The 24665-nt window shown below is 40.4% G+C and overlaps 1 protein-coding gene across 1 annotated transcript in view; it reads left to right on the forward strand.

The window, feature by feature from the left end:
* Positions 1-24665, forward strand: part of LOC115225080 — a 59756-nt gene that overhangs the window by 32060 nt on the left and 3031 nt on the right. Inside the window, exons 12-22 of the mRNA XM_029796002.2 lie at positions 308-406; positions 1477-1562; positions 3332-3418; positions 5468-5611; positions 6575-6676; positions 9835-9883; positions 12451-12565; positions 14435-14567; positions 16082-16228; positions 19138-19269; positions 21895-22069. Coding sequence (XP_029651862.1) covers positions 308-406; positions 1477-1562; positions 3332-3418; positions 5468-5611; positions 6575-6676; positions 9835-9883; positions 12451-12565; positions 14435-14567; positions 16082-16228; positions 19138-19269; positions 21895-22069 — 1269 coding nt within the window. The remainder of the gene's footprint in view (positions 1-307; positions 407-1476; positions 1563-3331; positions 3419-5467; positions 5612-6574; positions 6677-9834; positions 9884-12450; positions 12566-14434; positions 14568-16081; positions 16229-19137; positions 19270-21894; positions 22070-24665) is intronic.

A 24665-nucleotide genomic window follows, 5' to 3' on the forward strand; every position in this document is an offset into this window, starting at 1 on the left:
GAAGAAAGAGTGAGAGAAAGTTGGAGCGAAAGAATACAACAGGGGTCGCCACCCACCCCCTGCCGGAGCCTCGTGGATCTTTAGGTGTTTTCGCTCAATAAACACACACAATGCCCTGTCTGGGAATCGAAACCACGATCCTCCGACCGCAAGTCTGCTGCCCTAACCACTGGGCCATTGCGCCTCCACTGCTGTTGCTGATGCCCTTGTTCATGTTCTTTTTGTTGTTGGTCTTCTTCTTCTCTGTCCTCCTCCTCCCCCTCCTTCTTCAAGCTGACGTTTTTGTCATTGTTTGTTTTTGTTGCAGGAGCCCCTGACCTGGTGGTGAATATTGAAAACCTGACTGACCAAACCATCTTTATAATTTCTGTTGATGCTTCACGGCAGATACCTTATTTTGATACAGGTAAATATATACATGCATATTTTTACATGGATAACTATATGGCTTCAGCTTAAATTATGCACACCCATATACACCCATACACATCCGTTGTTTTCCTCTTGCATCTGTTTTCTCTCTTCATTTCCTGTATAAGAGCATATGCTCGAAATGTCAAAGCCTTCTAATTTTCCCAAGTGTCAAACTAATACACCTTGTTTGCTGTTCCTTTACCTGTTTTTGCTTTTTGCTTTTTATATTTTTGTTCAGTTTTGAACCACACACACACACACACGTCAGGCTACTAACATGAGTACTACTAGTAAGATGGTAGTAGGAGTGAAGAGAAGTAGGAGTCGGGGAAAGAGAGGAGAGTTGGGTGGGAGGAAGTAGGGGGAGGGGGAGAGAGGAGAGAAGGAGAGTGAGGGAGCAGAGAGAGGAGAGTAAGAGAGAAGAGGGAAAGAGAGTAGGGGTGAAGAGAAGGAGTTGGGGCAAGAGAGGAGAGTTGGGTGGGAGGAAGTAGGAGGGAGGGGGAGAGAGAGGAGAGAAGGAGAGTGAGGGAGCTGAGAGAAGAGGGAAAGAGTGTAGGGGTCAAGAGAAGGAGTCGGGGCAAGAGAGGAGAGTTGGGTGGGAGGAAGTAGGAGGGAGGGGGAGAGAGAGGAGAGAAGGAGAGTGAGGGAGCTGAGAGAAGAGGGAAAGAGAGTAGGGGTGAAGAGAAGGAGTCAGGGCAAGAGAGGAGAGTTGGGTGGGAGGGGGAGAGAGAGGAGAGAAGGAGAGTGGGGGAGCAGAGAGAAGAGGAAAAGAGTAGGGGTGAAGAGAAGAAGGAGGCGGGGCAAGAGAGGAGAGTTGGGTGAGAGGAAGTAAGAGGGAGGGAGAAGAGGGAAAGAGAGTAGGGGTGAAGAGAAGTAGGAGTCGGGGAGGAGGGGAAGCAAATATGTATATTTGCTTCTCAACCATGTGGTTGGGAAGCAAGCACCTTACCACAAAGCCACCCCTGTGCCTATTTCTCAATTTTCCCCCATTTCTTTGATATCTACTCTCAGTTTTTTTTCCATTATTAATTTTCTTGCATTTTAAAAATTTCTTATTTCCAGTTCAGTTTTTGAAGAGAGTTGAAATCTACCCACGGTCTGACAATCCCCACCCTGTGATGGTCGGCGAATTTGAAGAAGGAATGTTGGTCAGTTACTTACCCTTTTTACTCTTTTACTTGTCTCAGTCATTTAACTGTGGCCATGCTGGAGCACCACTATAAGTCAAGCAAATCGACCCCATGACTTATTCTTTGTAAGCCTAGTACTTATTCTATCGGTCTCTTTTGCCGAACCACTAAGTTTCGGGGACGTAAAAACACCAGCATCAGTTGTCAAGCGATGTTGTTAAGTTAAGTTAAGTTAAGTTAATTTTTTTGGCTCAAAAAGCAAAAAGCAAGGCCATGTAGGGGCACATGGAGTTATGTATAGGGAGGGTGTTCATGCAAAGAGTTCAGGCCATTTCTGGTCAAGAGAGTCTTTGAACCGAGCGGTCGTCGGCATCTTCACTATCTCGTCCGGCAGCTTATTCCACGGATCCGCAACCCGGACAGAGAAAGCCCCTCTCCTTCGATTGAGATGAAATCGTCGTAGATAGAGCTTTTCGGAGTGACCCCGCAGCCGACGCTCTGGAGCAGGAGTGAAGAACAGCTCTTTTGAGAGGTTACACTGTTATGAGGACAAACACACACACACACACATATATATACATAGGAAGTTCATGTTGTTGTTATGCCTAGTGTGCCATATATTTGGGGGGGAGTTTTTGGTGTTGTACTAATGAATGTCTAAAAAAAAATTTTTTTTTTTTAAAACCGAAAATTATGTTTGTTTTAAACCTTGAGATTACATAGAAAGTATTTTGCGTAGGATATGAGCAGTTCTCATTATTATTATTATTATTATTATTATTATTATTAATATTATTATTATTATTGTTATTAGAACGAGGATGATGGCAAACTGGCAGAATCGTTAGCACACTGGATGAAATGCTTAGCAGTATTTCGTCAGCCGCTACATTCTGAGTTCAAATTCTACTGAGGTCAGCCTTGTTTCTCATCCTTTCAGGATTGATAAATTACGTACCAATGGAATACTGGTATTATTATTATTATTATTATTATTATTATTGAGTGAGAGAGCAGTGCATGCCATCAAAGTGACACTGGGGTAAAATATACAAAGCCCAGTATACCCATCATGACTACCCATCTGATAAGGGTACACCAGGCACATGCATCACAACCATATGTGCGCGACATGGTGATCTCATATCAAGATAAACAGTGCATGACCTTGCAGGTGGGGCCCAGTTAGAAATTTCTTCAGGTTGAGTAGCCCATCCCGCTCAAAAGGTCCCTGAATAAAGGTTGTTTAAGGATGTTGAAAGAACCACCCATGTTTCCAGAAGTGAATTATTCAAACCCCAAAGAATCCTTCTCAACACATGGCTATGATGCTCCCCCACTCATTTTCAGAGATGCACATACCATCAGTCACTAAGGGACATAATCAACTGGTTAAGGTCAAACAACTGACAAGCAAATCTGTGGTATTGAGCAGAATATTTGCTGTAGCCCATCTTTGATACCAAGACAAAATAATGTACATGAAAAGACTTAAAATCAGTTAAGATCAGAAACCTTGTATCAGGGCATTTGTTCAAAATTCCACCAAGGTCAACTTTGCCTTCCATCCTTTCAGGGTCAATAAAATAAGTACCAGTTGAACACTGGGGTCGATGTATTCAACTCATCCCCTTCCCAAAAACTACTGCCCTTGTGGCAAAATTTGAAAGCATTATTATTATTATTACTGTTACTATTATTATTATTTTATATTATTATTATTATTATTATTATTATTATTATTATTATTATCATCATCATTATTGTTTTTGTTGTTCTTATTGTAGTCTGTGATACGAGGTCCTGATATGCGGATGGTCGGACAAGCGGTCTTTCAATTCAGTAGAGATGGAGAGTGGCATGGCCTGTTGATGGTAAGCAAAGAACTTCCCCATCTTGTACTTACTTTGAACCAATAAACAATAGGCATGTCAGTAGGAGGTGGTGGGGCTGTATGCTGTAGTGGTAGGAGTACATGCATATATATATATATATATTTATATGCACACACACATATATACATTATGATCATTTAATGTCTGTTTTCCATGCTAGTATGGGTTGGACGGCTTCACAGGGACTAGCAAGGCCAGTAGCTGTACCAGGTTCCAGAACCTGTTTTGGATTGGTTTCTATAGCTGGATGCCCTTCCTAATGCCAACCCCTCCGTGAGTGTAGTGGGTGCTTTTCATGTGTCACCATCACACACACACACACACACACACACACACATATATCGAAGCCTAGAGAAACACCCAAGTACCTCAATTTCATCTACTAATTACTTCAGTCTACTGGAGGGATAAAAGTAGAATGAGGTATTTTTACCTCTTGGCTGAAACAGCTGTAAGTTATTTCCCCAATTTCTATTCCTGTATGTTATATATTTTAATGATTACTGGTATCTTTATATTTTATATATGTAAAGCATATGTTATACATGTATGTATATTCTTGTAATTGTCATTTTAGTAAATAAATAAATAAATTGACATAATATAATGTCTAAAAGTTGATGAACCACCTATTGACCCCCTCCATTTTCTTATTGCTCTCTCTCTCTCTCTCTCTCTCTCTCTCTATATATATATATATATATATATATATATATATATATATATATATATAAGCAATATAGGATGAAGTCCCTTACTCTACAGCAAGGAATTCATCAGGAAGCGTGGGCAGTATATTTAAAAAAAACCGTTACGGTTGCAATATACATCATATAATTAAGGGCTAAAGAGGGTTATTCTAAAGCCAATACACTGTTTTATCCACTTATAATCCGCTTGTTACAGGAAAATTGAAACTGAAAATGGGCAACTAACCTTTAGAAAATTTAAATTTCGTTATCTCTATATTGAATCAATTTCGGACTTAATCTTATAAAAAAAGATATATTCCTTCTTCAGTAGAACTTTCGATGGGATATAAATAAAATAAATTTTCTAAAGGTTAGTTGCCCGTTTTCAGTTTCAATTTTCCTGTAACAAACGGATTATAAGTGGATAAAACAGTGTATTTGGCTTTAGCCCTTAATTATATGATGTATATTGCAACCGTAACGGTTTTTTTAAATATACTGCCCACGCTTCCTGATGAATTCCTTGCTGTAGAGTAAGGAACTTCATCCTATATTGCTTAGTAGTAAACTCGATGCTTGCTATAGGAGGACTGGTAACCATTACAATTTGTAGTGGCGAAAGGTCTGGACGTTGTTTTCTGAGGCTGACCAAAGAATTTTTATTTTTAGATATAAATGATGTACTCAAGTGTAGTTATGTTTTTAGCTTGTGCTTTTTCCATGATCATACGTGAGTATTTTATTTATATCCCATCGAAAGCTCTACTGAAGAAAGAATATATCTTTTTTTATAAGATTAAGTCCGAAATTGATTCAATATAGAGATAACGAAATTTAAATTTTCTAAAGGTTAGTTGCCCGTTTTCAGTTTCAATTTTCCTGTAACAAGCGGATTATAAGTGTGTATATATATATATATATATATATATATATATATATATATATATATATATATATGATGATGATGATGATAACAATGATGAGGATGACAATGATGGTGTTGGTGATGACGATATTGATGGTAATGATGATGGTGATTATGGCAATGATGATGACGATGATGGTGATGATGATGATGATGATGATGATGGTGCTGATGGTGACAATGATGACAATGTTAGTTGTGATGGTGATGATTGTGGTGGTGGTGATGATGATGGTGATGATGATGATGATAGTGGTGGTGGTGGTGCTGCTGCTGCTAATGATGATGATGTTGGTAATGGTAGTGGTGGTCATGATGATGGTGATAATGATGATGATAGTGGTGGTGGTGGTGGTGGTGATGATGACGATGATATTCTCTCTCTTCTTGTTTCTGTGTGCCATTCCACAGGTGAGAGGTGTGGCTGCCCCTGTTCATAGCGTTCAAGTCTTCACCGAGAGCCAGTCCGACCAACCCGATGATCCAGTGTTACATCTCAACAAATTCCTCAAGCCCCAACCAGACGGTTCCCTTTTCGGGGTCCTTAACATCACTGTAAGTAACTACACTGATCCCTTTTACTTTTTAATTCCTGCCTTCTTTTTGTATTCCCTCCCGATCTTTAATTCGTTTCACTCATTTGGTTGAGGCCATGCTGGGGCACCACCTCTAAGTGTTTTAGTTAATTAAGTCAACGCCAAGACTTATTTTAAGTCTCCGGTGACCTGCAATGTTAGAAGGTTGTAAACAAACCAACACTGTTTGTCAAAGGGTGACAAACAAACAAACTCACATACATACACACACACAGACACATATACATAAATACATACACACATACAAGTTTTTTTATTCTCCCTCTGTTTATTTTCTTGTGTTCCTTTCTGTTGAAGAGCATAGGCTCGAAATGTTAAAGACTTTCTCACCTTCCTGAGCATTAAGCTAATACATCTGTTTGTTGTTCATACACCTGTCTTCGTCTTTTGTTTACTGAAAATTTCAACTATATATATATATATTACGTACCACAGGTAGTTATGATACCCATGCCGGTGTCACGTAAAAAGCACCATCCAAACGTGGCTGATGCCTGCGCCGCCTGACTGGCATCCATGTTGGTGACACATAAAATCACCAACCGATTGTGGCTGTTTGCCAGCTTCCTCTGGCCCCTGTGCCGTGACACATAAAAAAGCACCCACTACACTCACAGAGTGGTTGGCATTAGGAAGGGCATACAGCTGTAGAAACTCTGCCAGATCAGATTGGAGCCTGGTGCAGCCTCCTGGCTTCCCAGACCCCGGTCGAACCATCCAACCCATGCTAGCATGGGAAACGGACGTTAAACGATGATGATGATGATGTAACTTCACAGTCATCCATGATGTATATTTGTATATACAAACTTGCTACCAGTTCAAATCTGCTTGCGGCCCCTTTGAACCATCTCCACCAACCCATCCACTGCCAAACACCACCACCACTTCTATAACAACCTGTATTCTTCTGTTCCCGCAGGGTCAAGACAGTGAGTTCTACCTGAACCTTTGGCTTGGTAAACTCTATGTTGCTGTGGTAACTGACAACATGTCTGCAGACCACTCTTTCTACAGAGGGCAGGTAAGACACCGTTTACAACTGTTTAACCTACATCAACCCACTCACAGCCACCCACCTACTGTAGCCTGCCCATCATAAGTTGCATCTAGTAGCCCATCCATAATAACCCATCAAAGTAGCCCACCAAAGTGGTTCATCAAAAGTAAACCAGATACAACTCACCCATGGTAATCCACCCCTGGTAGCCCACCACCCCAATGGTAACCCAACTACCGTTGTCCACCCATGATATCATGCCTGTTGTTGCCTACCCTTGGCAATCAACCTACAGTAGCTGGGTTATTATGGGACGAGCTACCCCCAGTAGCTCCTCCCGTAATAACCCCGCCCCAGTAGCTCCTCCCGTAATAACCCCGCCCCAGTAGCTCCTCCCGTAATAACCCCGCCCCAGTAGCTCCTCCCGTAATAACCCCGCCCCAGTAGCTCCTCCCGTAATAACCCCGCCCCAGTAGCTCCTCCCGTAATAACCCTGCCCCAGTAGCTCCTCCCGTAATAACGCCGCCCCAGTAGCTCCTCCCGTAATAACCTTGCCCCAGTAGCTCCTCCCCCACATAATAACCCAGTTCTGTAGCTTTCCCCTATATTGACCCACTTCCAGTTGCCCACCTATGATAACCTACCTGTTGTTGCCTACCCACGGTAATCAACCCATTCATAATTACCTACCCATGGTAACCCAACTATTATAGCCCATCTATAATGACCCACATACAATAGCCCACTTATAGTAACCCACCAATTGTAGCCTGTCCATGATAGCCCACCAACAATAGCTTACTCATAATAACCCACCTGCATGAGCCCCTCTGTTGTAGCTTACATGCAGTAGCCCTTTCATGGTAACCCACTAAAATATCACACCTTATGAAACACACATACAATAATCTATCCATAGAAATCCACCTATTTTAGCCCACTTGTTATAACCCACCCATGATAACCCATTAGAATAGCCGGCCAATAGTGACCCATTAAAAATAGCTAACCGATATACCCAACCTATGACCCACCTCAGCAAAATCACTCCTTCCCCTAGACACATATACACACTTGCATACATACACATATTTCAATTTTCAATTTCGTCGCCCTTTTCAAGCCCCGCCAGGCTCATGGGCCCAGTTTCCCGGTTTCTGTGGCGTATGTGTTCCCCCCAGTCCATCGCAGACATACATACATACACACACACACATACATACATGGAAGCACTCACACACACTTACATACACACACATACACACACACACACTTACATACACACACACACACATACATACATGGAAGCACTCACACACACTTACATACACACACATACACACACACACACTTACATACACACACATACATATACATACATGGAAGCACTCACACACACTTACATACACACACACACACAGACACACACACTTACATACACACACATACATATGCATACATGGAAGCACTCACACACACTTACATACACACACATACACACACACACACTTACATACACACACATACATATACATACATGGAAGCACTCACACACACTTACATACACACACACACACACACACACACACAGACACACACACACTTACATATACACACACTTACATACACACACATACATATACATACATGGAAGCACTCACACACACTTACATACACACACATACACACACACACACTTACATACACACACATACACACACACACACTTACATACACACACACACACACACAGACACACACACATACACACACACTTACATACACACACACACACACACACACACACACACACACACATACACACACACTTACATACACATACACACACACACACATGCACACATACATACCACATATCACACCTGTCCCATGGTAATATCCTTCATATTCACGTCTTTCATATCCACATCCCGCAACAAATGCACCAATGACAAAACAACCCACATGCGCATCCCACATGAATCCCATTCGCCTGCATACTCCCACAGACCTTTTCTGTGGCTCCCTGTTCAATATCAAGGCCCTGTTTATTCCCACTGACCTGAAACTCGGTCTGACCTGTATATGCTTTACTCTCTTTTACTTGTTTCAGTCATTTGACTGCGGCCATGCTGAAGCACCGCCTTTAGTCGAGCAAATCGACCCTGGGGCTTATTCTTTGTAATCCCAGTACTTATTCTATCAGTCTCTTTTGCCGAACTGCTAAGTGATGGGGATGTAAACACACCAGCATCGGTTGTCAAGCAATGCTAGAGAGACAAACACATGCACACACACATATATCTCTCTATATATAAACGGCAGTTTGTCTGTCTGTGTTTCCGTGTGTCTGTCAGGTTGTACCCTCACCCTGACCATGGCTTTCAACCGATTCTGATGAAACTTGACACACACATAGCCCAATGTCATAATTCAAAACTAACGCAGCGAAAATTTTGAAAAGTTCCCCCAGTTCTGAAAAAAATCGATAAATTCGACATGGGGTCGAGAATCAGAAACCCAAACCACAGACCGTCTAGGGGACGCAACTCCACCTTTTTTAACTCTCAAAAAAAATTTACCATCATTTTTTTTCCATTTTTTTGCTATTTTTTGGCTATAACTCTCTAAAAATGCTTTATAGTTATTTCCCTTACAAACCTGAGCAACGCCGGGCGATACTGCTAGTATATACATATATTCAACAAGCTTCTTTCAGTTTCCGTCTACCATCCACTCACAAGGCATCGGTCGGCCTGGGGCTATAGCAGAAAACACTTGCCCAAGATGCCACGCAGTGGGACTGAACCCAGAACCATGTGGTTGGTAAGCAAGCTACTTACCACACACCCACTCCTATGCCTATATATATATATATATATATATGACAGGCTTCTTTCAGTTTCCGTCTCCAAAATCCACTCACAAGGCATTGGTTGGCCCGGGGCTATAGCAGAAGACACTTGCCCAAGATGCCACGCTGTGGGACTGAACCCGGAACCATGTGGTTCTTTAGCAAGCTACTTACCACACAGCCACTCCTGCGCCTATGATTCCCCCCCCAACCCCTTCACTAAACACCTCCACCACACAAACTCACTCAGTCATACACCTCTAAGCTCCCCCCCCCATACACACATTCACCCCCTCTGCTCCGACCCACTCTATGTTTTATGTTCCAGGTGTCAGTTCCAGGGGCCTGGTATTGCACTTCAAAGGAGTTTGGATTCTGTAAGTAGGCAATTTATACACATATATGCATGCACACACGCACACATAAACACATACTTACAGAGACACACATACACATGCTTACATACACACACCCACATACACACATGTTCACACACACACACATAAATGCATACTTACACAGACACATACATACACACATACACATGCTTACATAATACACACCCACACATACACACACACGTACACACATACACATGCTTATATACACCCACCAACATACATGTTCACACACATATACACATGCTTACACAGACACATATACACATTCTTACATACACACACCCACACATATACACACACATAAACACATAGTTACACACACACACACATACGTACACACATACACATGCTTACATACACACACACAAACACACATACACACACACAACAGAGTATAAATGATTTTAAGAGGGAAACTGGGTATAAAAGGCATCAGGCATGTGCAAGAGAGAAAGCTGCACTGGTTTGGTCATGTGAGGTGTATGGATGAGGATAGCTTTATAAAGAAATGCTGAGCTCCAGCTGGGGGGGGGGGGATTTGTGGAAGGGGTAGACTCAGGAAGACGTGGGATGAAGTAATGAGAAAGGATCTTTGGACACTGGGCCTCACTGAGGATATGACAAGGGACCAGATGTGGTAATTTACTGTACTTGGTGAGATATGAGAAGCGAAGTAAAATCGCTGTCATCTATACATACAGAAATTGAGTCAAGGAGGTCTTTATAACGTCCTTGGTTTGTAAAAATGTATACGGTAATGTCCTTTATTATTATTGTATACTCTTTTACTCTTTTACTTGTTTCAGTCAGTTGACTGTGGCCATGCTGGAGCACCGACTTTAGTCGAGCAACTCGACCCCGGGACTTAATCTTTGGAAGCCCAGTACTTATTCTATCGGTCTCTTTTGCCGAACCGCTAAGTGACGGGGACATAAACACACCAGCATCGGTTGTCAAGCAATGCTAGGGGGACAAACACAGACACACAAACATACATGCACACACACACATACGTATATATATATATATATATATATATATGAGTGGATTTGGTAGACAGAAACTGAAAGAAGCACGTCATATATATGTATATATATATATATATATATATATATATATATATATATATATATATATATATACACATATATATGACGCGCTTCTTTCAGTTTCCGTCTACCAAATCCACTCACAAGGCTTTGGTCAGCCCGAGGCTATAGTAGAAGACACTTGCCCAAGGTGCCACGCAGTGGGACTGAACCCGGAACCATGCAGTGGGACTGAACCCGGAACCATGTGGTTGGTAAACAAGCTACTTACCACACAGCCACTCCTGCGCCTATAACATAATGCAAACGTGTAGCTTTTTTGTGCATTTTGTTTGCAGAAAATAAAGAAATAACAGTAATAACATTTAATAAATGTTGCTTACTGCAAGTTATGGATGATTCTTTTATGACTTCATTGCTTTCAGGCTTAGCTTAAGGTATTTTCGCACCCGACATCACAAAATGCGCCTGAATAAACATTGCCGGATAGCAAATAGAGACTTGAACAATGCTTAGAAAATAATTTTCATTTTTAACCTCGTGTATAGTATGCACTAGGGATTTTGACCTTTAAATTTTGGGTGGGGAAATGCGGATTATACTCGAGGATTTACAGTATGTTTCCAGTATTAAAGACTCCGCCGGTTACGACGACGAGGGTCCCAGCTGATACGATCAACGGAACAGCTTGCTCGTGAAATTAACGTGCAAATGGCTGAGCACTCAACAAACACGTGTACCCTTAACGTAGTTCTCGGGGATAATCAGCGTGACACAGAGAGTGACAAGGCTGACCCTTTGAAATACAAGTACAACTCATTTTTGCCAGCTGAGTGGACTGGAGCAACGTGAAATAAAGTGTCTTGCTCAAGGACACAACGCGTCGCCGGGAATCGAACTCACAACCTTACGATCATGAGCCGAATGCCCCTAACCACTAAGCCACGCGCCCTCACGTTTCCTGTATTACCATATGATGGGTAACACTCCTGTTAGTAAAGAGTAACTAAGGGAAATTAATCTAATATGATCGATGTTATCCTCGGAAGGGAGATAACTCTGATCATATTAAATTCTTTCATTTCACCAGCAGAGTAAAAAACATTCTGCTAATTTCATTCATCTCTTGATATCTTTTAAACATTTTTTTGTTTTGGCCATTAGACTGTGACCATGCTGGAGCACCACATTGAGGAATTTTAGTTGAATGAATTGACCTGAGTCTAGATAAATGTTTTATAAAAATATATTTTATTTTTTCTATATGGTTTGTTTTATGTCTATCATTGTTTGAATTGCATAATAGTGGTTTTTCTCTAATTTTAATATATCATATATATATATCATATATATATATATATATATATATATATATATATACACACACACACCTATACATGTACACACTCATTCATGCCAATTTATACAAACCACCTATCTCACACCCACTGACTATCACACCCTCCTGCTTTAATTCTCTCTCACTTTCCTTAGGTCCAGTTACAGTCATGCAGCATGCCTTCTTTGAGACCTACCACAAGTTCACTGGATTTACTCCCCATGGCTTGGCTTCATTTGTGTTGGACCGTGTCAATGTTTTCTATTACAGGTACATATCTACAGATATATATATATATATATACTTAATAATTAGGGTTCAGCAAAGATTTGCTTTACCACATACCGAAGTTTAGAAATAGCAGCCAAAAACCTTAGCTATTTCTTCTACTTTAAAAAGGGACTCCCAGAGAAACCAAAATCTTTGCTGAATCCTCATTATTAAGTATTACTCAAGTTTACCATGAAATGGTTCTTTTCTCATGCCGAATTCTACTTGTTGAAATTATTGATTACTTCTTAATTAATTAATTTTACCCTTTGTTATTATTGATATATATATATATATATATATATATATATATACATATAAATACATACACACACATACACATATATCTATAGTACTGCCTGGTTGGCTGGCTGATGGCAGTACCGCATGATCAACACTCGTGCCAGTGGCACGTTTAAAGCACATCCGAGCGTGATCGTTGCCAGGGCCATGGATTGGCTTCCATGCTGGTGGCACGTAAAAAGCACCAATTGAGTATGATTGTTGCCAACGTCGTCTCCTCAGCACATGTGCCGGTGGCACATGAAGAACAACATTTGAGCGTGTCATTGCCAGTGCCGCCAGACTGGCTCCCATGCAGGTAGCATGTTAAAAACACCTGAGCGTGGTCATTGCCAGAACTGCCTGACTGGCCCTCGTGCCGGTGGCATGTAAAAGCACCCACTACACTCTCGAAGTGGTTGGCATTAGGAAGGGCATCAAGCTGTAGAAACTTTGCCAGATCAGATTGGAGCCTGGTGCAGCAACCTCTTCAATATACTTTCTAAATTATAAATATTTTTCAATATCCTTTCTAAAAATATAACTATTTTTAAAAGAATCAAAATATATCCACTAGAATATGGCTGGGAGATAATAGCTTACTCAAAATAACCCTTTTCAGCTTCTACGACTGCTTGAAGGTGGCTCTAGAACCTGGGGTATGCATTACTTTCTCTGTGTCTTGGGAAGATCTTCAGACACCTTAATCTTGGCCACCAGCTTGTTTCTTCTCGAGCCATCCCTGGTTCATAAGGGCCAGTTTCCTGGTTTCCTTGGTGTATTGGTTCCCCACCTGGATGGGACGCCGGTCCGTCACAGGTGAGCTGCAAGAAGCAGAAGGAAAGAGTGAAAGAAAGTTATGGCAAAAGAGTCAGCAGAAGTTCACCATTGCCTTCTGCCAGAACCGCGTGGAGCTTAGGTGTTTCGTTCATAAACACACACATCGCCCCGTCTGAGATTCGAACCCGCAATCCCTTGACCTCGAGTCCGCTGATCTAACCACTAGACTATGTGCCTCCACACACACACGCACACATATATTGTTTGTTCCTTTTTGAGCCATCCCTGGCTCATAAGGGCTGGTTTCCCGGTTTCCTTGGTGTATAGGTTCCCCACCTGGACGGGACGCTGGTCCGTCGCAGGTGAGCTGCAAGATGCAGGACGAAAGAGTGAGAGAAAGTTGTGGCAAAAGAGTCAGCAGAAGTTCACCATTACCATCTGCCGGAGCCACGTGGAGCTTAGGTGTTTCACTCATAAACACACACATCGCCCGGTCTGAGATTCGAACCCACGATCCCTCGACTACGAGTCCGCTGCTCTAACCACTAGGCCATGTGTCTCCGGCCACCAGCTTGGCATTCATATTGTATGCTGAGTGGTTGGTGTCTTTCTCAACCATGCCCCACACATAATAATCTATGGGATTATAATAGGGGGAATTAGGGAGCCAGAAATTAGGGGGTAGGTGAAAACATAAAAATTCCCTGATCGCACTACCACTTATAATATACTCGCATATGCTATTCCTATTTATTGTACTCCCATATAATACTCGTATATATTCCTCTCGGCCCTTCGTTCATGCAGTATTCACCTGGAAGGATTTGAACCCATGGAGACTGTCACGGAGGTCAACATTCTCAATGGGGAACGAACGCTTGTTACTCTGAGTAGCTCAACGCAGAACATCCAGCCAGGAACCAGAGTATTTCATCTATATGTGAGTACTTCCAGATTGTGGTGGTCACCACATTTAGCCATCTTCCTATCTTCTGAATCATTATGCTGTTTCTCTCTCTCTCTCTCTCTCTCTCCTCTCTCTTTCTCTCTCTCTCTTTTTCTCTCCCTCACACTCTTTCAATTGCTACATATATATATATGTGTGTGTGTATATATATATATATATATGTGTGTGTGTGTGTGTGTGTGTGTAGTGTGTATAGATACATACACACCTTTATAATATATAAAGCTGTATGTATATATATATATATATATATATATATATATATATATATATATATAAGCTGTATGTATATATATATATAATATATATATATATATAAAGCTGTATGTATTATATATATATATATATATATATATATATAAAGCTGTATGTATATATATATATATATATATATATATATATTTATATATATATATATTTTATGTGTGTGTGTGTGTGTAGTGTGTATATATACATACACACCTTTATATATATATATAAGATGTGTATATATGCAAATATATGTGTGTGTGTGTATACATATACACCTTTTATATATCTATATATATATATATATTTACACATATATATATACACACATCTTATAAATGCTCTTTCTTGAAATCCTTTTGTATGTATATATAAGGTTTGTGTATTTTATATATAGAGAGAGAGAGAAAGAGAGAGCTGATCTGGACCATACACCTATTACTCTCTCTTTCTCTCTCTCTCTCTCTCTCCTCTCTCTCTCTCATATGCTCTTTGTCTGCCTCTCTTCACAATATTCTCTCTCTTGTGTAATCCATTCTAACTCTTTCTTTCTTTCTTTCTCATTCATTTGGATACACCTCTCTCTCTCCTTCTGTCCCTGACACACTCACCCTCTCTCTAACAATTATATACTTTCTCTCTCTTTAACACATTCTCTCTCTATCTCTCTGTCTCTCTCTTTCTATCTTTCTCACAACACATTATCATTATCTCTCTCTCTCTCTCTTTCTCTCTCTGTATCACATATGCTCTTTCTCTGCCTCCTACACAACATACTCTCTCTTTCTCTTTCTAACTCTCTTTCTCTCTCTCTTTCTTTCTCATTCATTTGAATACACCTTTCTCCAACTCTCTCTCTTTCTCTTTCTGTCTATCTCTCTCTTTCTGTTTCTTTCCCATTCATTCGAATATACCTATCTCTCTCTCTTTCTCTTTGTTTCTCTCTCTATCTCTTTCCCTCTCTCTTCTCTTTGGCTCCCTCTCTCTCTTTCTCTCTGTCTCTCTTTTAATCTCTCGCTCTTTGTCTCTCTCTCTCTCTGTTTCTTTCTCATTCATTTGAATACACCTCTTTTTTTTCTCTCGCTCTCTCTCTCTCTCTTTCTTTCTCTCCTTCTTTCTCTCTCTCTCTCTCTCCATAACACACAAAACAACACTTTTCTCAAGTTCCTTTTCTCTTCTCTTTCTCTCCACCACCACCACCCTCACCACCACCATCATCACAATCGTCACATCCACAGGGCTCCATACCAGGACATTCCCCAGAAATGTTAAAATACTTAACACATGGGACACTGAAGGTTTGTGTGAAGACATCTCTATTCAAGGAAGAAGGAATCATAGGACAGATCCCCATGCTTCAGCGAACACAGTGTGGAAAATCTCAGGTAGGGCCCCATACTCTTTATACTCTTTTCTTTTTTTTTCTTTCTTTTTTACTTGTTTCAGTCATTTGACTGTGGCCATGCTGGAGCACCGCCTTTTAGTCGAGCAAATCGACCCCAGGTCTTATTCTTTATAAGCCTAGTACTTATTCTATCGGTCTCTTTTGCCAAACCTCTAAGTAACGGGGACATAAACAAACCAGCATCGGTTGTCAAGCAATGCTAGGGGGACAAACACAGACACACAAACACACACACGCATATATACATATATATACATACGACAGGCTTCTTTCAGTTTCTGTCTACCAAATCCACTCTAGGCTTTGATCGGCCTGAGGCTCTAGTAGAAGACACTTTCCCAAGGTGCCACGCAGTGGGACTGAACCCGGAACCGTGTGGTTGGTAAGCAGGCTACTTACCACACAACCACTCCTACCTTTTTTTTTTTTTTTACCATTTTGTGTTATATCTGTAACGAAAGTTCATGATTTGGTGGTTAGAGTATTTGGCTCACGATCTTAAGGTCCTGAGTTCAATACTCAGTGGCACAGAGTGTTCTTCAGCAAGACACAGCAATAAGCAGATGTACTTAAGGGGTCACAGCTTGAATTTTAGTCCTGTCTACATATATGTATATGTTTATATATACACACATTATATATACAATACATATACATCATCATCATCATCATCATCGTTTAACGTCCGTTTTCCATGCTAGCATGGGTTGGACGGTTCAACTGGGGTCTGGGAAACCAGGAGGCTGCACCAGGCCATCTGATCTGGCAGCGTTTCTACAGCTGGATGCCCTTCCTAACGCCAACCACTCCGTGAGTGTAGTGGATGCTTTTTAAGTGCCACCAGCACAGATGCCAGACGAGGCTGGCAAACGGCCACGATCGCATGGTGCTTTTTACGTGACACCGGCACAGGGGCCAGTGAGGCTGGCAATGGCCACAATCAGATGGTGCTATTTATGTGCCACCGGCACGAAGGCCAGTCGGGGCGGCACTGGCAACAAAACATTAAAAAGAAATGTATTAGCAAGAAAAATTTAGAAAGAAAAACAAATAGGGTAATATGGATTCGAAAATTGCAAATAACTTGTAAAAAGGGAAAAAGAAGAGGAAAAAAAAACATGTCAAGGTATCTTCGAGTCTATCTGTGCGAAACACTATAGACGAATCTGGCCAACTGATATATATCTATATATATAAAACTTAACTTGTGTGTGTGTGTGTGTGTGTATCTGTGTGTGTGTCTGTGTGTTTAACTTCCCAGCACATCTCCTCCTAGCCAACAAATCGTAGAACCACCAAAAATGGGTCACTTAAAGTTTAGGCAAATGAAAATTGAACTGCGCTATTTCTGTTCCGAAATTCATCTTGCAAGTGCAAAAATCGATAATGTGTTTGTTTAGGCCTTATCCCATGCATTGAATAGTGAACTTTACTCAGTCAGCTGTTTGACGTGAACTGTGTTCACCATGCGTGCAAGCATGCATAAATTGCATGAAAAATAAAAAAATCAAGATATAAAAACGAATCGCCGTAAACATTGTAGAAATTCGGTAAAGAAATGAATTTTCGGGATGCAGCCTGGAGGGTTTTTTCGTATTAATCGTTTGGACTTTGTGAACACATACCAATTGTTTTCATAACATTTTTAACGCTTTGAATTAAATGTGACTATTTTGCATTGAGTCTGCAGTTTGAATTACTTTAACCAAATTTTAGCTGGCTGGATTTTTGATCATCACTATACATCGCCAGCGACTCCCTGAAACTCTCCCCTGAAATCCCCGTTGAGCCGGGCAATACTGCTAGTATATATATATACTGAATATATTTATTGGCCAGATTAGTTTATTATATGTATTGCCGTTTGAAACAGTTGAATGTGGATATTAAATTGCATTTTGAACTTTTAACATTTCCATTTTTATTATTGTTTATAGTGTTTTATATAAGACTAGCAGTATCGCTCGGGTTTGTAAGGGAAATAGCTATATAAGCATTTTTAGAGATGTAAAGTATTATAGCCATCTCAATATGGCTAACCACAAAGGTGGGGGATTATCCAAAAATGGATTAAAAATGGGAAAAATTGATGGTAAATTTTTTTTAAATCGTAGACTCATCGTAGACGCACGCTAATACCCAGAAGGGCTCGATATGAATCATGACTATAAGATACCCGGTTTTGGTTAAACTGCACCACAAAATGTGGGAGTAGTTAGGAATCTAAATCGTAGGAGACAGACAGCACACAACCTTACTTTTATATATAAAGATTTTATCCTATACATGCCTATAACGAACATTTTATATATATATATATATATATATATGTGTGTGTGTGTGTGTGTGTGTGTGTGTATGTATATATATATATACAAGTGCTTTTCAACCTTTTTTGCTGGAGCAGAACCCCAAGAAAACATTTCACTGGCTTGAGAAACCCCTGTACAATAATTTAATTGTCTTATGCACATATATCTGCACAGGAGAATTAAAAATTACTGTCGATTTTAGCATTTTTGTAACTTCTTGCGGAACCCCTCGACTGTACTGGTGGAACCCTTGTTGAAAACCACTGATATATATATATATATATATAATATATATATATACATACATATGTATACGTATATATGTATGTGTGTGTGTGTTGGTGTGTTTATGTCCCCCATAACTTGGCAGTTCAGTAAAAGAGGCTGAAAGAATAAGTACTAGGCTTACAGAGAATAACTCCTGGGGTCGATTTGTTCGACTAAAAGTGGTGCTCCAGCATGGCCACAGCCAAATGACTGAAACAAGTAAAAAAATAAACAAATATTTAATTGATTGTCAGTCCATCATTTCTTACTTTCTCTCACTCACTCTCTCTTTTTCCCTTTTCTTTTTCAGATAATCACAGTGGGAGGCACAACTGGCTGGAGCCCCAACAGTACAGACATTAGCAATTTATCCATTGTCCAGGGAGACATGTTAGGGTTTGTCTATGGAGCCACAGAGAATGTCATCTTACTGAAGGATAAGGTGAGTTAGAATGGATTCTTCTACTCCTCCTTCTCTCCTTCCTCTTCTCCTTCCTTGCCTTCCTCTTCCTTATCACTCTATGTGTATCTAGACACAACTAATTATATATATATATACCCCAATGGTAATTATGTACAGACCCAAGATGGTGCTCCTGCTCATACAACAAAGAAAGTGCAGAAATATATATTTCTTTTTCTTTTAGTTGGGACTCCTTTGGTCAGAACTGACCATGGGTAGTATCCCTGCTGTTTTCAACTCAGCTGAAACAGCACTTCTGGTGTCTAAGCAGACCTATATATGAGTGACAGCCTCTACGACATAGAGCACTTTTGTGTATGTGTATATATATATATATATATATATAGGTGCAGGAGTGGCTGTGTGGTAAGTAGCTTGCTTACCAACCACATGGTTCCGGGTTCAGTCCCACTCCCAGTGCCCCCAGGAGCGTCCAGGAAAAAATCCCCCCAGCTTTGGCCCGGACTGAATTAACATTGGAGTTGTAAGCGAACTTCTGTTCTGGAAGGAGCTTTGGCTCATTGTCGGCTATGTACTCGGCAAGCTTGTCAACATTAAAACATGTCTCACGCAGCAAATGTGAAGACAGAGTGTTTGTGCCTTCCCGGTTTGTTGAAGGTAGGCCATAGACCAGCAAGGCACTACCACCCATATCAAGTACAGTATCTTCGATTTCAAGCAGCGCCATGTTGTAAATGAGGTCAGTGTACCCGACGTCCATTGATGGATGTAGCGATTGAGCGTGACGCAGGAAATCTTCAGACATATAATCTTTGTAGGTAAGCCATAAAGAGGCGGGATTAGCCAAGTCACACCATAGTAGTAGAATAGCGAAAAGCGATCTGAATTTTTTAGGAGATTTTAAAGAAACACCCTCCGCCATAGTGGCGCCCCATTGTGAATCATCCTCCAAAAGTCGACGCCGAAAACAGGCTTCGCGGAAAGTATCACATAGTACACCATCAACAGTTCTGATGTCTTGAAAACTTTGTGGGCCTTAAACCTCATGGAGGAGAAGGCGCAGAAAAGTCTAATTCTTCTATTGAATGTAACCAGGAAACGCCGGATATAAATACATGAAAGTACATGAAGTTTGTTAAAAAAAAGGGGATCATGTATATATCTCCTGGCTGTTGAGATTATAACACCTCGTTGTAAACAATGTTTCTTGTTTTTCCTTGTGGAGCATATACAAAAAGGTTTCTTTTGGTTCCTACTCTTGAGCAGGCAACATACAGTTGCCTATGCGAGAAGCAGGGCTCTTCCAAGAGAAGACCAGCTACAGAGAGGGTTTGACCCCGAGATTTGTTAAATGTATATATATGTATGTATGCCTGTATATATGTACAAAATCCACTGAGAAGGCTTTTGTTGGTCTGAAGCTACAGCAGAAGACACATGCCAAGTCACCACACAGTGGGACTGAACCCAGGACCATTTGTTTGGAACGTAGTTTGTTACCACACAGCCACACCTTCCCCTATGTATGTGTGTGTGTGTGCGTATGCGTGTATGGGTAGATATATTATGCATGTATATAAGTGTATATATATGTGTACATATTACATGTACATCTATATATATACATCTACACATAAAATACAAAATACAAAGTTATATCTTGATATCGCTAGTGATAACAATACTCAAAATATATAACTGACTGGAATTGTAGGCTCGTCTCTTGCAATTTCGATCAATTGGATCTTGTCCTCCCTCTTGTATAGAAGTGTACGGCTGCAGCGAAATTCATTTTTGGACTTTCTTCTATCGAAGGCATTTAAACAAAAATGCTTCCGTAAAGACGGTGAAAATATTGTCAATTTCCCCAAACAGGGACACAATTCAATTTTTAAACAATAACCAAAGCTCCGAAAGGGGGAGGGTTACGGTTTACAATTATTTAACAAATGCAACACAACAACATTTCCCTGACGAGGAACCAACAAACGTGATTACAATAGTCAAACAGTAATAATAATAACAACAAACCTTTTTAATTTATCCCCATTTATGTGAAACCACTTATTCAAGTTCAAGTCATTGATGCAATTTTATACGAATTGCTAATACACACACACACACACACATAATAAGGGTGAAAAATTGAATATTAATTTGATTAATATGAATTGAAAACCAGTGGTGTAGCATATAAGACCATAGCGGATCTTCCTCTAGCAAAAAGGATGACCAGTATTAATGGCTCATCCCTGTTATATAAATACTTTCACTTTAATAGTTTCACACTTTCAAAGAGAAAGTAGGAGAAAGTGTGGTGGTAATGGAAGGAGTGAAGCACTTGAAATGAGAGAGGCAAATCATAAAATATGAGTTTTGTCAAATTTTTGCTTAATTGGCGGTCAAATTGAAAAAACTTTACATGCCATGACCCAATCGAATCTACTTGGAAAAATCATAGGTAAATTCCAATTGAAGAAATTCTATATTGTAGAATTGTATTAAAAAGAAACATGGGAATAGGCAGAGAAAATCTGCCTTTTATCATAAGAGATAAGAGATATTGGCATGTAACCAATATATTATTTCTCCTGTCTATCAATCTATTAATTATTTCATTTTCTCTCTCTCTCCTATTTACAGGACCACTTCCAGAGATGTGACTTCACTGACAGCCGTCCTATAGGAAACAAACTACTGCTGTCAGAGAGTAAGGGAACAGTACTACACCCATTCCCCAAACCTGGAACATTTTACATTGCTTCACAGTCCTCCTGCAATTCCACGCAGCCCCTAAAAATGGTCTTGACAGTTATTGGTGAGTTCAGTTGCCCTTTTTTGCACTTGTTGCTACTTTGTTTGTTTGTTTGTTGAGCGAAGCAGTCTTCGTCCCATTAGTGGGAGAAGTCCGAAACATGGTCCTTTGCTCTTCGTAAGACACGCAGAAGAGAAAGCAGGTCAACTCCCGACAGTGTGAGCATCGACGGATGGATGAATGCGCATCCAGGCTCAGTGATCGCATAGGAAGTCGAGGACAAGAAACAGGAAGAAAGAGTGAGAGAAAGTTGGAGCAAAAGAGTACAAGAGGGGTCGCTACCACCCCTTGCCAGAGCCTCGTGGAGCTTTAGGTGTTTACGCTCAATAAACACACACAACGCCCGGTCTGGGAATCAAAACCACGATCCTCCGACCGCAAGTTTGCTGCCCTAACCATTAGGCCATTGCGCCTCCACTTGTTGTTGCTGCTGCTGCTGTTGGTGTTGTTTGCCATGGTGAAGGTGGTGGTGGTAAAGTAAGGCGGCGAGCTGGCAGAAGCGTTAGCACGCTGAGCAAAATGCGTAGCCGTATTTTATCTGCCGTTACGTTGTGAGTTCAAATTCCGCCGAGGTCGACTTTGCCTTTCATCCTTTCGGGGTCGATTAAATAAGTACCAGTTACACACTGGGGTCAATGTAATCGACTTAATCCCTTTGTCTGTCCCCTCTGTGTTTAGCCCCTTGTGGGCAGTAAAGAAATAGGTATTTCGTCTGCTGTTACGTTCTGAGTTCAAATTCCACCGAGGTCGATTTTGCCTTTCATCCTTTCAGGGTCGATAAATTAAGTACCAGTTACGCACTGAGGTCGATGTAATCGACTTAATACCTATGTCTGTCCTTGTTTGTCCCCTCTATGCTTAGCCCCTTGTGGGTAATAAAGAAATAGGTAATGTAAGGTAGCGAGATGGCAAAAGTGTTAGCACGCCGGGCGAAATGCTTAGCGGTATTTCGTCTGCTGTTACAGAGTGCTCATAGAGAGCCAATGCACAAAGATACAGATTAGAGGAAATTGAAAACGCAAATCATAGGCAGTCAAACAGATTCCCAAACGTATATATGAAGATAATCAATGTAATTGAATCATATATATTTTATACACATCAACATAAATCATGCATGCACAGGCGTAACAATTCTCCAAGGGTGTAAAGAGTAAAACCAAACATGCATAAAAATATAGAAGAAATATAGAAACATATAAAAATCCATATAAAATTACATATATCATGCGTAACTCTTTACATGTAAAGAGTTACGCATGATAAATCTCGGAGGTGTGTACATATATATATATATATATATATATATATATATATATATATATATATATATAGATATATATATAAAATAGACATAAATCAATAAATAATTATATTTATTAATTACAAAAATAGGCAATCACATATATATATATATATATATATACTCTCTTTACTCTCTTTTTACTTGTTTCAGTCATTTGACTGTGGCCATGCTGGAGCACCACCTTTAGTCGAGCAAATTGACCCCAGGACTTATTCTTTGAAAGCCTAGTACTTATTCTATCGGTCTCTTTTGCTGAACTGCTACGTTACAGGGATGTAAACACACCACCATTGGTTGTCAAGCGATGTTAGGGGGACAAACATATACATACACACATACATATATATATATTTCGGGGGTGATAAATTAAGTACCAGTTGCATACTGGGTCGATCTAATTGACTGGTCCCCTCCCCCCAAATTTCGGGCCTTGTGCCTAGAGTAGAAAAGGGATAGTGATTAATGTAAAAACAACAAAATAAAGGGTTTATTAGGTGAAGTTTTATTTTTGAAATACAATTGCTTTGAGTTTGCTTCAAAAAGAGGTCTATGTTTGCAGTGGCTAGTTGGGGTGAGGGCCATAGGAATGTGGCCTGGGTGTCAAGTAGTGTGGCAGCCCGAAAAAGTTTGGGAACCACTAATATGTGTGTATTGTGGATATATATAATGTGACTACTTGCTATTTGTAGTTGAGTTGATGTTTTAACTTGCCATGAAATGTTCTGAAGAGTAGTCTGTTTGTTATGTTACAGCACATGCATGCCCGTACATACACACACACACACACACATATCATCATCATCATCATTTAATGTCCGTTATCCATGCTGGCATGGGTTGGATGGTTTGACTGGGCTGGCACACTGGAAGGCTGCACCAGACTCCAGTCTGATTTGGCATGGTTTTCTATGCTTGGATACCCTTCCTAACACCAACCTCCCTGAGAGTGTAGTGGGTGCTTCTACATGTCACCAGCACAGGTGCTATTTGTGTAACCCCAGTATCTACCACAACTGCGATTTTGCAGTATTTATATTTCATATGTATGATGTGTGATGCAATATCGATTATGTACATAAAATGGATTACGAAACAGCTGTCAACTGATGGGATAGAAACCTTTCCTTTTGCTTCACTTCTCTTATCTGATCAAATGGACCACAACACAACCACCACAATGTGACCACCACAATGCAACTACAATCCCCACCACAACACGATCACCACAGCACAACTACCAAAACAACACAACCCTGACACCATGTTCACTACATTGCTATACCATCAGAATGC

Source organism: Octopus sinensis, linkage group LG27 (assembly GCF_006345805.1).
Source record: "Octopus sinensis linkage group LG27, ASM634580v1, whole genome shotgun sequence".
Taxonomy (NCBI): domain Eukaryota; kingdom Metazoa; phylum Mollusca; class Cephalopoda; order Octopoda; family Octopodidae; genus Octopus; species Octopus sinensis.